This window comes from Maniola jurtina, chromosome 20, assembly GCF_905333055.1.
Source record: "Maniola jurtina chromosome 20, ilManJurt1.1, whole genome shotgun sequence".
Classification (NCBI taxonomy): Eukaryota; Metazoa; Arthropoda; class Insecta; order Lepidoptera; family Nymphalidae; genus Maniola; species Maniola jurtina.
Genome location: NC_060048.1, coordinates 9,477,660 through 9,493,743, shown reverse-complemented (window position 1 = coordinate 9,493,743; position 16,084 = coordinate 9,477,660). Strand labels below are relative to the sequence as shown.

Below are 16,084 nucleotides of genomic sequence, written 5' to 3'. Positions count from 1 at the left end.
CTCTGAAAAAATGAAGAAATTTTGGGCACTTTTTTTATAACCTCGTCCCTTTTCTGTTTAATTTTTCTTTTCTCAGCGCCGCTGGGATAATCTCTTTTCCTTTCACTCATTTCTTTTACAAATCGTTACTAATACTGCTAAACCAGAAGAACAATATTGTTTGTACTGAATTACAATGTAATGCACATTTATATAAAGCGCGTAAATAAACAGTGCACTGCACTCCGTGGTTTAACATCCAATGCAAAGTACAACAACGTACACGTACATCGCGATATCGATGAAGGATTCCCGGGGATTCCCCGCTGAGTTGAAGATGAAGTAAGTAAAACGGGAAGTCCCGCAGCCCGCCATAACGATGTAGTGTTGCCAACTTTTGAACGCACGCTTAAGGCGGGAAAAAAAGGAATTGCTTTATAGAATTTTGTCATTTGTAAAATAAAATAAATTAGAAAGTTTTTATTCTTTTTCCTTACACACTTTGGGGGCCCCCGTGGCCCGGGGGCCCCGTATAATTGATACGGCAAATACGGCGGTAGCTACGCCCCTGATACATACGTAGGTATCTACCTTATAGCAATTTGAACTAATTATTACGTACGTAATAAGTAATAATATTTCGTACTTGAGATCATAGGAATTCATATTAACTAAAATATAATAATTACGGTACACTAACATTCTCATTCCTGTTTTACAAGAAATAAAACTGTATATGTACAATCGTTTCACGTTTAGGTATTTCTCTAAATAAAACATCTCTATGATTTAAATCCATTAAGTTAATTCGTCTGATGATTTAAATCGAAGGAATCCATTTGTTTAATAGCAATGATTCAAATTAATTAAGCGTATTCTTCTGACGTCGACGATTTAAATCCAACGAGCCCATTTTTCCGATAGCGATGATTTAAATCCAATGAGCTCATTTGTCTAATGGCGACTATTATATTTTAACTTATCAGTTCATTTGTCTGATCATGATGATTTAAATCCAACGAGTCTATTCAGTGAGTCAAGTTTGTATGAGAGGCGATGGCTGCGCTGTGTAGTGGTTGGTGGGCGCGGTGAGCGGCCGTTCATACATCTTGCCGTTCCGCCACTTCCCTCTGCAACATACGAGTGGTATTTTGAGAACTGAACAGAGCTATGCTGGTCAGTAATTTAACTTGTAAAAATAAATTAGGTAAAGATAATCCGTACGCGTAGATAAATACTAATACCTAGATACCTATTGATGAAAATGCGAATGACGCGTGATATGCGATCACCTTCTTTTTACTTTGAGAATGTACCTACGTAAATGACGCGCGCGGCCTGTCGTTCCTATTCTACTATACTCGTATTTGCCTCATCAAATTGCGCATGTATACGGCGCGTCAGAAGCATCAGAAGAAGATTGGGTCCGAAGGCTGGCTGCGTGAGAGAGGTAGTGATCGATACTGGCACTCAGCAATAGATCTGAGAACGTCAGGCGAGCGCGCGGATGGTCATTCCAGAACTATACTTTATCTCTATATGAAGTTTGCTCGATGAGCATATATCTGCAAGTATCCAGCTTATATTTACCTCATCAAATTGCGCACGTATCGGCTGAGCGGTGCGTCGGGAGCGACGTCGTCGGGCACGAAGGCTGGCAGCGTGAGGGAGAGGTAGTGGTCGGCGCTGGCACACAGCAGCTCGTCCAACGTGGCGTGCAGCTCTGAGAATGTTGGTCGGGAGCGGGGCCGGTCGTTCCAGCATGCCAACATTAACTGGTATCTGTATGTGACGTATACTGTGTCAATATACTTATTATTATTAAGTGACCCCTTAGCTTCGCTTGCGTGTAGGTCAATATCGGGTTCTAACGTAAACAATTTATCTCGCCTCGGCTTTTAAGTAGGTACGCTTTTCCAAAAGACTCTATTTTGGCGACACTTAAATTGGATAATTCACGTTGATAAGGTTTTAAAGATTTTTACAGACGGACCAGATCATTGTTAAAATAAAATAATTTGTCTCAGAATAGAGGAGAAGCGAAACGTGACGTGAGTAGAGCGGAAACGTGAACACTAACAGCTTGTCTTCTTCACTTTAAAATAACTCAGCGGGCTATGGAGCGGGCTATGTTGGGCGTATTTCTGAGGGATAGGTTCTGCAATGAGATATTTAAATATCCGGGGCATAACAAGTAACTGGCATTACAAGTTGAAGTGGCAGTGGACAGGTTATATCTGTCGCAAAACCGATGGCCGTTGCATTGGGGCTTCTGCAGAAGTTACCATGTACCGTAAGTAGTGCAATGTGGCATGGCCTCCAACTGACTGACGACCTTAAGAAGGTGGTGGAAAATGGGTGGATGAGAAAGGCGGAGGCTCGTGTGTGGTGAAGCGCTCTTCAAAAGACTTATACAGCAGTGAAAGCATTCTGATCGATGGGTGGAGAGAAGAATCATACTTACAATGATGCACTACAGTTTTGCGGTCTCGGCATGCGGTACCCCGCCGCTAGCAAGCGCGGCAACCTTGCGGCGCTCACGCCGGCGTACGGCGCTCCTCCCAACGTCACCACCTCCCACATCACCACGCCGAACGACCACCTAACAACAAGCATCGATTTTACTAACATACAAACAGAACAAAGTGAATTGCGATGCCCTGGCAGGGCGTCATGTACACTTACTTTAAGTTGTTATCATCAATTGACTTATGTACATGACAGCGAAGAAATAAATAAATAAATAAAAAATATATAGATATTACGTTGCAGAAATAATTTTCTCCTTCGCCACCTAGATGCTTGGTAGCTACTTAGGTGGATATGCGAGGACCTTTTATACCATTCACTTGCTAAAAATAACTCAACCCGAAATTATTATAATAAAATGTTATCCAACATTACGTAGGCATATACGTAATATAAATCGCCCTACTAAATATTTAAAAAAGTAATTTGAATAAACGTTAGGTACCTAGTATCCTTTTTAATTCATATCATGCACAAATTATTGAAAAAAAAAAAACAAAATAATAATTGATAAACCATATTAAATTGTTGTGCTACGAGATTATAAAATTCCCACTCGTACAAAAGACATCAACGCGTGCGACGATTTCTAGCGTTGTCGTGACGGTAGAATGGTCAAAATTCGGCGCTGCAAAATTTAATTGCTAAGAACTTTGACAGGACAATTCGATAACCCAGTATCTCGATTGCAAGTAGATTTAGATATTAGATTAATATTATCTTATACACGTTTTATGAGTTATTTTTTGGTCGACACTTCTCTTTGAAATCGTAGATTATATTATTATTAGCTAGGTATACCTACCCATTATTTTTTGTAGCAGTTTTAAAAGAGATTATTATTTTTAGATGAATACTTATACCGTGTATACATTTTATTTATTAGAAATAATACCATCTACTGGTTCTACTATCCCAGTTAATAAGAAATAGGCTATTTGATTACCAATTTTTTATTCCATTGTAATTAGTTAGCCCTCGACTACGATTTCATCTGGTGGTAAGTGATGATGTACTCTAAAATGGAAGCGGGCTAACTTGGAAGGGTTGTGGCAGGGAATTGTATACCTATACCTAAACATAATATTAATTAATACTTAGTTACTTACACATCAGTCTGTGTTGTATAAATCCGATGCGTTAAAGACTCCAACGCCATCCATTTCACGGGCATCTTGCCGTTGCTTTTCTGCTTATACTGGTTTTCTTGATACACGTCTCGCGATAGACCAAAATCGGCTATTTTCAATGTCCTATCAGCAGTTACTAATACGTTTCTAGCCGCTAAGTCCCTATGAATTAACAAAAAATCGTTTAATTTCGATGACCATCTCTTAAGGTACCTATTTAGCATTGTACTTTTCACGAAGCTAAGGTTGTGCCGTGTGCGGGTGCGTAGCAAGTTATGTGAACGAACACTTTTGTATACTAAAACTAAGACGAATATTAGGAGCACTAAGTTACAATAACGGAGCGATCTTATGCTTAAATTTTACACATCCCTGATGGAAAGGCAAAGGCAACCTAACTTAGGTTACCAATGCAGCTATCAAGTGGCTAAGCCAATGAACCATGATGGCTCCGTCATTCCCAAAATTCGCGAAAATGACCAATTAGCAGTCTCCCAAAATTTCAAACTTGAGCAATTATTACGAGCAGTTTGGTGAAGGAAAATATTATAATGGTAATGAAAATATTATAATGGTAATGAAAATAAGATGAGTGCAATAGGGCCGAGTACAATGATCTACTCGTAAGTAGAAGAATCGTTTTCGAAAAGCACTTTTTACCTACATAATATTAGGTGAACACTGCCGAAACTTATCGAGCATTTGCTTATACATATTCATAGTGTTACTAACCTATGAATTACTCGGTTTGAAGCTAAAAACTCCATGCCCATAGCAATTTGTCGACAGAAGGAAAGCAGGTCAAGTAAAGTGAGTTCGGTGTCGCAAACTTCCTCAAATTCGTAGAGGCGGTTCGCAACAAATCTCGAGTCGGGTTTATTTTTAAACAGGTCGTTGCGATAGTTGATGGATTCTTTGTTATTGTTGTAGTACTTGACGTTACGCCTTGACAGCATCAGGTCCCATGAGCATCTGGAGACAATAAGCTTCATTATATTTCAATTTACTCACAATGAAAGGAACGAAGTGGGCGCGAAATTCTTCGAGCGAGTCGGCCAATTCAAAAAAATTCAAAATATTTTCATTCAATTAAATTTTTACAAGTACCTTTTGGATCGTCTAAAGCATCTACCACTGGTTCGGAATGCCTTTCCTACCAAGAAGAACCAGCAAGAAACTCGGCGGTTTCTCGTTTGAGAAATTTGATATAGGTACAATATTTTGCCATGTATAAAAGTAATTGAAGTCCCACACATTGCTTAAGCGAGTTGCAGGTCAAATCCATGCTCGTTTATTATTTACATAATTTTCGATTGTGTGATATGCTTTTGCAATTAGAGGCGTTTGCGGTTGTCATACTGTAGCTGTCAAGTTACGGCGGTAAACCCTCGGCTTTTATGTACAGGTGACTGGTTTTCGAACTGTCAATTTAGTTTAAGGCCGATTCACACCAATTGCGTATGGACCACGTACACGTGACACGTGCGTAGTGACGCGCTTGAATCCGTAGACATAACTGCACGCATTACGTCTACGTGAACGTTAACGCCACGTAAGCGGTATGCCATGTCTCATACAGCTCTATACATAACAACGCAATGGTATGCGCTACGTGTACGCTTACGCAGCCTGTGTGAACGAGCTGTTAGTGATTATATACAGCTGGATTAGCGGCAATATTACCTGAGGTAGGACAAGAGGTCTCCGCGGCTACAGTACTCGGCCACGATGAGGGGTCGCCGGCCGCTGCAGCAGCCCACCAGGCTCACCACGTGCGGGTGCGCGCCCACGCTCTTCATCAGCTCCATCTCCGCGCGGAACGACCGGATCTCCTCCAGGGATGGGAAATCTGATTAACAATTACAAATAAATCCAAAACTTCATTTACCTTTGGCGATAAGGCCATTGGAATTGTACAAAACTCGAATTGTTTATGATTTCATTTTTCTATATAATTTGGTGTACAATAAAAATAGTTAACCTACTTTATTTGACTTTACCTTTGCTAAGAAAATAATACTGACGGAATACCTCATCCACCATGAACCTCTACCACAAACTGGGCGCAACCTTGTAAATTGCGCTATTTGGAAAGAATAGAGTCTAACAGGCAGGTATATGATAAATATATTTTAGCACAAACCTCGTAACCTCGAGTGGATATATAGCGATGGTATTTATAGATACCCGACAGAAACGAAGCGTTTTAATTCTAAAGTAAACAGAGTCTGATGTACCTAATCGAAAGATATAATAAGATTTTGAAGTTGAGCGAAAACTTTTACATTAGGAATACATAACTAGGAAGGAATAAGGTAGGTATATATGCGTAATCATCTTTCTTAGTTAAAGCATATAATAAAGGAAAATAGACTGATAGCTATAATTATGATAAAGAAAGAGATAGAAATTGAAATAAAAGAACAGGCAAAACACTAACCTTTTAGCATTTTAATAGCCACATTTTTGTTAGCTGGTGCCAAGGTGCCCCTTCGTACGACGCCAAAGGCACCTTCTCCGATGATTTCATGCAGGAGCAAACGATCCGGACGAATCTCCCAGTGGTCCTCTGAACCGGATTCAGGACTGCCTGTGTCTTTGTCAATATCTTCCGGTGTTTTCTCAAGGATTCCCTGGTAAGAAAACTTGTATATAGATGACCTTTACAGAGATTACGGTTGGCTCTTAATTTATCTAATTGTAAGCGGTAATCTTTCAGTAATTTCCTACTAAGCAGGAGAAAATACATAAAAATGTCATAAATTAAATTGCGGAACCATGAATTCGAACCTGCGTCTCTCGTGGGTTTATTAGTTGAATTCATGGTTCTCGTGTGACAACAATGTATTTTAGCCAATAATGAGATAGAAATATTAAAAATAAGAAAAAGAGATCATCGTAATGTAGCAGTATTATTCATAGATAGAAGAGAATAGAGAAGTTGTACCTGCTGATAGAAGTGTTCGGAGCCTTACCGGGTAGTATATGTTAGCGCAGCGCTTAGTGGCCAGTCTCCTGCGCACGTAGAGAATGATCATGAGCAGCGCGCTCACGGTGAGCAGCGCCGCCGCCCACGACGCGCCCATCATGAGGCCGGTTGACCCCGGCGTGGTCACTCGAGCTGCAGTGCAAACAATATTAGCTGCGGTCTACCTATTTTTTTTCAAAGCGATTACAAATGCTACTACACAGTATAAAGGTATTCTTTGCTTGTACACTTAAGTATGTTGGAGTCAGATCATAATACTAGCCCGCGACTTTAATTCTTTCATTTTCCGGATTAAAAAGTAACAAGTCACATGCGGGCTAACCTGGAAGGGGTATGGTAGTTTTCATTAAACCCTTTGGTTTCTACACTGCATCGTATCGGAACGCTAGATCGCTTGGCGGCACGGTTTTGCCGGTAGGTTGGTAACTAGTCACGGCCAAAACCTCCCACTAGACCAAAAAGGTTATACCTACTTACCGGGAAATATGCTCCTTAGAGTGGCAACTGCTGGAGGTCTGCCAGGAACTCGCGCGACTACAGACACGATATACATCCCCTCTCCTTTCACGTTTTTGAACTTCACTTCTGTTACGTTCTGTGTGATGATAAAATGATTAATTATTATTATTTTACAATCATCTACCACAAGCGGCCCGCTCCCGCTCCGCAAGGATAGCTGCACGAAGTAGTAGACATTTGAATTCCGGGCATTCAAAAATTGCTTTTAAGAATACAGAGGTACTTACTCGTATCTCAACGGGTTGCGAAGCTTAAGGAGACCCGAGCCACACTATTTATACTCGTTGCTCGTTGAGAACCCACCGCAAGACAGTGCGCATAGTTTGAAAAACCTATAGCCATTTCTAAGATGCTACAATAGAATGGCGGATTCGCGCGTTTATGATAGGTAACTACATACCTACTTCCTTGTATGTACCTTGTATGTACCTTATATACCTTTGTATGTACCTAGTATAGTCTACTACTACTAGTATCCTAGTATAGGTATCCTTAGTCTAGGGGTCTGAGAGAGATTATCAAGTGTTTTTGTTTTAATGTCAGAAATCAGAATAAGAGATTCTTAGGAGATTTAAGACTAAGTAGGTATACCTATTATAATTTTTATTTAGTAAGTATGAGTAATTTTTCTTACCCCTGTAACATTTCGACTGTGTATGGTGTGTGCACGTAAAGTAACGTTGTAGTCGTGAGGCGCGCGCCTGGGCTTTGCCCATCGCACTCGCACCGACCAAAGATTTGAATTCCCTTCTTGCAATGCCTCCGTAGATAAATTACTTGGTATTTCTGGCGCTAAAAGCAACAAAATACCTAGAAGTTTTAAAAATTCTATGTGGGAACTTTGGGTTAGATTGCTTTTTTTTAGCACGCCTAACTTGTCTTGTTCGTTGCCTTGAATTGTTTCTTGACAATAGGCTAAAGGTAAGGTTTTAAAAGTATTACAGTACAGGTAAGAAATTACTATCGTAATTTTTGGATACCTATGCCTAATGATTTTATCGACCTGTAGATAATCTAAAATGATATAAATTATAGATACATACAGCCCAAAACCAACAACGTGGGTCAGATACCTACACATGCAATGCGCAGACTACAGCCACCTACAGAGATCTCTGAAATCTTCACTGACATAGCCTTCTTGGATTTTGGAGTGAGCTCGGCTGGCTGAAGTGATCCGGCGTCACTCCAGCCACCGTCGTCTCACAAACAATGGACGGACAACGTCCAAGTGCGGAATAAGCCAAAGAAGAGAAGAAAATATTACTTACGTGGCTCACATAGGGACACATTTTCATAAGCAGGCGTCCGGTACGTAACATTAGTCATGCCGTATTTTCCCTTCACGCGTATCGTGCACGTATCATTTAGAGGCAACCTTTGCAATACCACGGTGCGATTTGGCTAGAAAAAGGTATTAATTAATTAATTATTTAGTTGAGCAAAAATGTTTCGTAAGAGTAGATTGGATGCCGACCACATAAGGGCGGTTTCTCGCTGTTCTATGGTAGAACGGTGAAGGAGTAGGTACTACACAGGTTGTGAAGGTCTTTATCTATAACAATGGATACAGATATACTTTATAGAGCACATATTATTAATTATATCCGATAAAAAACCAATATAAGCAGGCGACATTGCGTCGGTCTTGCTTTCGGACTCTACTAGACACTTATTAGCTACCTACCTAATATTATGTGCTTTGGATTAATTATTTCTTGGTGACTGACCTGAGTTGCAAAAATCAAAAACACATTGTTTCGGTATGAAAGTCAGCAGTTATACCTAAAGTTCGCGACAGGTCGACATGGCAATTGGGGTGGGGACACCACGCCTTCTACCCCAATTACCATATCGACCTGTCGCGTACTTTACCTCTTGCCATTTTCTTTAAAAATTCTGTGGTACCTACTGTGTAATTGGAAGTGAAATGTTTACTTACTCCGATCCTTTTATTGTACATATTTCCTTGGATTTCTTTCACGCAATTATTTATTACTCTAAAATCTGAATCTGTAGCTGTAAAAAAAACATTGACATCTATATTATACACCAAATACTTAAACAGAATTGTAACTTATTTCATGTTCGAGCTGTGGACACGCGGACAGATGGACAGCCAGCAGAATGACATTAATAGGGCTCCGTTGTCACCCTTTGGGTACGGAAACCTAAAAACGGATTTCTAAATGTTAGGTATTTAAAAAAAATATCCTCTGAAAGACGTTACTTACGATCACTAGAATTCCACGAAAACTGACCAGGTATGTAATACGAATCATTTTTATATGAATCCATCAAAAACTTAAACTTAATATCATACTGTTTCTCGACATGATATTGTTTCCATGATTGTAAAGCCGGCCCTCGTCTCCACAGCGAGGGGGTGCCGGTAGGGCTCAGTGCAGCTGACCAGAAAGTATAGTTTTCCTCAGGATCGGGGTATATTGCGTTGGGCTTTTCATTGTTTTTGATAAGGCTGTAATATATCTGAAAAATTTATAATTTATTAAGTTTATAAGTTGAGATCCTAAGTTGTTGATTTTGGAACTGTTTATATTCGAAAATAACAGATATATTACATTATGCACGTGGGGTACATTTTATTGTTGTTTTCAAAATTACAATTATTTATTTTTTCTATCTCTATTTCGCTCTTGAGTCCTAATAACGTTAACTTAACATAAAATTGGTATCGTAAGTAGGAACCTATATTTAATAGCTAAACAATAAAACTCACTAATTTTCTTTAAATAAATATTGAACTTACGATCTCGTCGTTACTATGTTCATTGAGCAACGCTACTATTTGTGTATGTTTCGACGGCGTCACTGTGAACGAAACTTTGTATGACGTCCGCTCTCTTATCGTTACTTTTGGTGGTTTTTTAGATATGTGGTAGTGACCTGAAATTCGAAACATTATGAGCACAGTGCAGTCATAATGCGTCGTGTAGATAATTTACTTATTGCATTTTTCGTTCATACTATGCTGACAATACGCTGTAGCTACGTAGCCTAGTAATGGCGTAGTATAGCAGTGGTTCTTCAGACGGCACACAATGTGAGGAAGTTCCTTGCACTGGACTCGAGCCCTGACCACTGTCAGCTTGGGGCTTACCCCGCTGCTAGTGGGACCTATTTTGTCATATTTTTAGTTATTGTTTTTTTTTTTGTTGCTGTTACTTTATGTTTAAATTGATCGGCGACGACGACGTATAGCATGATAGCATATTATCGGTTTGGTGCGAACGAAAAGTTGAATATGTAGATATCTAGAAAACAGTGAACTATGTGACTGTGAGCGGGTTAGTAGAGTTGTTATCAAACAAACGTTAAACGTCGCTGCACTCTGGTCTACAGGTTGCGCCTCAAAGCCGAGTTGGGGTAAGGTCAGCCAGGCCTACAATGCAGGCGTGACCGGCCCGAGATATGCGAGACGCCTATGGCTTAGCTGTGCTTTAATAGAATTTAGTTTATTTTTCATTACAAGAAAAAACACTGCTTTCATATTCATACTCACTTAAAAAGTTATTTTCACATATTTTACGATCCTCGCGCTCCTTCGTGCTAACATTGGAATACTGGAAAACAAAGAAAAGTAACCATTCAGTTTTCTAAAAAAAAGTTTGACAAATTATCTTCTTACTTATAGCTGCTTACGATTCTCCCAACTTCGTGGGAAATGATCTTTGAAATTAATTCAGAATTAAAAGAACTATGCAATGATCTATATGCTACTACTTCCTATATCTAGGTTTTGATTTATTTGTGAGTATCAAAATATGGGGCATAATAATTTTGCCATATTTTTTTATTGCGTTGACTTAGAAGCTTTTTGTCTGCCGTGAAGATTTTTGTACAGCGCCAAGAAACCGTATTTTATATTAATTTGCCTAGTGGTTAAAACCTCCTAGTCGGGGGTCCAGCGTTCGGTCTAACATTCATTTCAAAGTTATGTGGATTTAAGCATATTGTGAGAAAACCTGCATGCAGTTCTCCATAATTTTCTTCTCAAAGGTGTATGAAGTCTACCAATCCGCACTTGACCAGCGACGTAGACTATGGTCAAACCTTTTTCATTCTGAGAGGACACCCGTGCTCATTAGTGAGCTGGCGATGCGTTGATGATAATAATGATGATGCCCACCAGATATTTCTGAGAAAGAGGGTCTTGACATATAGATAGATAGGCAGACAACGAAGTGATTCTACGAGTATAAGGGTTCCTTTATTTCATTTTGAAGTAGGTACGGGAGTACGAGACCCTATAAATGTCTGTGAGCCTGTGACACACGGACTGGATGAAACTTCCTTCCTTTTTTTACCACGGATTAAAAACAAAGGGCTTACCTACACCGAAGTTAGTCATATTGTTTATACGCATACGCGTAGGATTTTACGCAGAATTGACTCATTGAGTACAGTTTAGCCCACACGAGTAGATACAACATTTAAGCCTGTTTACCAAACATTCCTACTAAAATATCCCGTTTAATGCTTCCTATTTCCTCTGACTCGAAATCAGGTAGTTGCCTGGCTAGTAGTATAAAGCTTTATTGCAACAAAACATAGTTACATATTCCTGCGTAGGTATATACCGCTTCGTCCGCGTGGATTTAGGTTTTCAAAAATCCCACGGGAACTCTTTGATTTTCCAAGATAAAAAGTAGCCTATGTTGCTCTCTGTCCTTTTAACTATTATGGCAAAAAATCAATGCGATTGGTTGCTTAGATAGGGCACAGTTTTACCACAATTTTACGATACCTATTGGACAAAAACAACTTTCGCATTTCTAATATTAGTACTAACCTGAAAGTACAAACATTCTAAAAAAAAGAATTGTCCAAATCTGTTCAAAGGCAGAATTATGGAATAAAATCGATCTTCGGCCGTGGCTAGTTACCACCCTACTGGCAAAGCCGTACGTACGTACCGACGCACCGCGACAAGTGATTTAGCGTTCAGTGTGTTGCCGCGTAGAAACCGATAATATGGGCTAATAAAACTGCCATACCCAACCCCTTCCAAGTCAGCCCACTTACATCTTAGACTGCATCATCACTTACCACCAGGTGAGATTGCAATCAAGACCTCGTATTGGAATAAAAAAAAAAGTCGCAAAAACAGCTCACTTATGTCTATGAGAAATAAGCAAATTGAAAAGTGAAAGAAGATTGAATTGCGAATGGCATAACGACCACTTACGTTACTTACATAACAATAATAAATATTAAAATCTGCTTTGAGCAAGAGATTAAAATATAACAAGACGAAATATATAGGTACGTGGTACGTGTATAATAAAATAAGATATAATATAATAAAACTAGGCGATTCCTGATAGTTAAATATATTAAAAAAAATTATTTATAGCTCTATATCGATATAGACCTTCAAACAGATTTGTTTCAAATTTTTGTCTGTCTATCTGTACACGCTTCTTGCTGAAACTACAGAACGGATTTAAATGGAGCTAATAATCTAGGTCGATAGATAAGAATCTTTCGGGATAGGGAATGAAAATTTTCGTCGATGTCACTCCATAGAAATAACATTTTTAAATTTAATTACGGAATAGGTAAGCCCAGCCGAGCGAAGTCGGGGCGGGTCAACTAGTAAAATACCTAATAATATATTTTTTATCTATTTCATTTGTTATAAGGAAGTGATCTGCATTATTAGCATGAAGAACGCAACCTCTATCACAGCGGACATTGACCTTAAAGCGTTTGGCTTTAATAAGGAAATCTTCACACAATTAATAAAAAGTTAAGTATATCAATATCGAATAACTTTTAATAGGTGATTAACTTACATTCTATTAAGTATAGGTAAAAACAGCTATAATCTACCAATTTTTATGATGTATCCATAGTATACCAATTTCAATGGTTTGTAAATCAAAAACACTCAATTCTACTCCACTATTTGCACAACGGGCAACTGTTGACGGCACTTTGTTGGAAAAACGTGCGCGGAGTTTTCTTTCGGTAAATACTCCGCGCATATAATATGGCTATTTCTCTATTGTTTTATATGTAGCACCTACTAAGGTAAGGTACTCGTTTTTATAGTTTTATTTTTATTATGGCGCCTGTAGTTTTTGTGCCACTGAATGTAACAAAAATGCCCTGTACATTCTATAAGTTTAATAAATATAAATTTAAAATAAAAAAAAAACAGTTATTTGTCCCTAGCCTATACGTGACTCGTGAATCACTTGAATCTAATTGGCTACCATTGTGTCTCACAAAATATAATTTATATTTGCTTGATCCTATATTTTTGGTCATCATTAAAAGCTCATTGTGTTAAACAACAATATTTTTTTGTATGGTAAGCCAACGAGTACAGAGTAGGAGTTTCACTTCATGTGGATAACCTTCTCATAAAACTGCCAATGCGTATAATTCTATATCGAACCTTTATATAGTAAACACTGTACGAAGTGGTAGTTCTATAAGGCAGCTGATTCCAATATTGCTTGTCCGAGACCGACATTTAATTGATTCCAGTTGAAATAAGTAAATAATAATTAATTAATAGATACCTTAGTTCTTACTTATTTATAATTAGCACCATTCCACACCTAGCCTTTTCTAATTACCTACTGGACTCATGATACTTAATTACCTATCTACTGTAATTAGATAAGGTTAGCTTAAAGTTTTAATATATGTATATCTTCACTAATAATAATAAATGTAACGACTTTTCTAATTTTCTGGCATCTGGCATGGATATCAGCATATACCTAGCTAAAACCCCTAGGTCTAGAAATTTAAGATGTTGCATATGTAGGTTTTCTTTATAATGTAAAGGAACCCCACTAAGAAATGTTTGAGAAATTCCATAGGGAGGCTGGGAAGGATCAGTTGATCCACTAATAATAAAAGCATAAAACTGACTGACTGACAGTTCTACGTCTAGAAACTCAAGTTTTTGCATATACGTAGGTAGATATAGGTTTTTCTTTTCTCTATAATACAGACACCCACTAAGAAAATACAATTCCAACCGAACGAAGTCGGGGCGGTTCAGCAAATTCTATATTGATCGTAAGGACAACAACATTGTTGTTGCATAGTTCATATTGATTATGATAATCTTGATATCAGCTGGAAATTAATATACAGTCGGTGATAATGAGAAAAGGTGACCGTGAATTACGAGAGGTGGGATTATGTTACCAACAATATTAAATATATAGGTAATAATTATATTTACGAATACAAAGATATATTTTACTTGCATGATAGCGGAAAGAAAGCTTTGAATAAAGCGAGCGTTGTAGACAGCTTGGAGTTTCTCTATACGTGATCCAATCAGAAACGAGGTAATCCGTGTCAAAACGAGGTAACCTATGTCGGTTACTTTGGTTCTCAGCGGGTTGCGAGGCTGAAGTGGCAATGGGCAGAGAACATAGTCCGAAAAACCTATGTAGACGGTAAGGGTCTCAAGGTCTGGAATGGCAACCTCGCACCGACAAGAAGACCCTTCACTAGGTGGACAGGTAACATCAAACGTGTCGCAGGGAACGCTGGATTCAGGCGGCGCAAACTAGACATAATTAAGCGGCATTTACATTACGAGTATTACATTAATAATTTATCATTACAGATCTATTTACTTGTTCAACTACCTAGTAACGTCTAAGAGCTCTATAGATATAGAATTTTTCCTACAGAACTATAAAGTAGGTCTAAATTATATATTTACGTAACTAAGTATGTAGATATATTCATTATACATCATGATCAACCCATCGCCGGCTCACTACTGAGCACGGGTCTTCTCTCAGAATGAGAAGGGTGTAGACCATATAGTACGAATGTCATACAGAATACGAATTGTCTGCACACACCTTTGAAATCATTATGGAGCATATTTCCTCACAATGTTTTCCTTCACCGAAAAGTTAGACATGCGTGTCCGAGATCGAACTCCGAGACCCTCCCGAAGCACATGAGTAAATAATAAGTACTTGCCTACTTTAATTATAGACCTAACCTTACTTTCTATTTAATGAAAACCCCCATTGAGATGCCATAATACAAAGTTAGTGCCGACTCGTACTAAATAACTAGATCTACCATGTGGTCCCAACTATTTTTTTTTTGTTATTTAATAGGTGTTCGTAAGTTTCTGTATCGTTATCATTTAAAGCTTTACATTAAGTATGTATTATTTTTTAATTTGTATAAGTTAGCTATTTGCTAGTTAAGTATGTAAAACTTACCGATTCATTTTTGATTAAATCGCTGCATACCGATAACGCTAGGTCTTTCTTCTGTAGCAAAGACGCCGGTATCTCTTTATGTAACTCTTCAGCGTTCAACACGCTTATTTTTGTCCATAATATAAGATATAACAAAACTGTTTCTTTTTTCATTTTTACGTAACGATGATTCCTTTTTTTTTTCTTAAAATTCAGTTAAGTACCTACTGGCTCTACTGCGATCTAATTTAAATTTATATTTCTAAGTATATAATATTTATTTTTAATTATCCTTAAGCATAACTTTGTAAACTCATATTATTTCGTTAATAATATAATTGAACAATATAATAAACATGTACCTAAACTCGAGAAAATTTTCAGTTGCGCTCGGAAAACTTTTAAACACGTGATTTGTACTACTAGTAGCGAACGATCTGATTGGCTACACAATTTGCACTGAACTTACGGGCGCCGCGTTCCACCACTCGATTTTTTTAAAAACAATCGCTACTGTACGCAATATTAATCCAAAAAAATACGTCGAACTTAATCACGATTGTTTATGATTATTCAATAACACAGTGGTATCGAGTAACATTTCTTGTGAAATGTGATTCATTGAAAAATAATATTTCGTTTTTAGTGCTAATCGTGCGTAATTTAATTTTAGACGTAAACAAAATCGATCGTTAACAAAGTTATCATAAAAGTGC

The 16,084-nt window shown here is 38.1% G+C and overlaps 1 protein-coding gene across 1 annotated transcript; it reads right to left on the bottom strand.

Annotated features, from left to right (window-relative positions):
* Positions 1-576: 576 nt before the first annotated feature.
* Positions 577-15,915, bottom strand: LOC123875391 (tyrosine-protein kinase receptor torso-like). The gene is made up of 16 exons (XM_045921196.1): positions 15,390-15,915; positions 10,670-10,730; positions 9,917-10,053; positions 9,381-9,636; positions 9,089-9,165; positions 8,418-8,550; positions 7,781-7,938; positions 7,105-7,222; positions 6,614-6,759; positions 6,079-6,271; positions 5,322-5,487; positions 4,371-4,610; positions 3,618-3,800; positions 2,444-2,581; positions 1,570-1,761; positions 577-1,109 (listed from the first exon to the last, which is right to left on the bottom strand). The coding sequence occupies exons 1-16, from the start codon at positions 15,540-15,542 to the stop codon at positions 1,016-1,018; spliced, it is 2,445 nt and encodes an 814-aa protein (XP_045777152.1). The 5' UTR covers positions 15,543-15,915; the 3' UTR covers positions 577-1,015.
* Between the last annotated feature and the right edge of the window lie 169 nt (positions 15,916-16,084).

Coding starts and splice junctions, on each gene's coding strand:
- LOC123875391 (XM_045921196.1), bottom strand. CDS start 15,542: ATGAAAAAAGAAACAGTTTTGTTATATCTTATATTATGGACAAAAATA. Junction 6,272..6,613: donor GCGCTAACATATACTACCCG/GTAAGGCTCCGA, acceptor TTTTCTTACCAG/GGAATCCTTGAGAAAACACC. Junction 5,488..6,078: donor GGCTATTAAAATGCTAAAAG/GTTAGTGTTTTG, acceptor ATTGTTAATCAG/ATTTCCCATCCCTGGAGGAG.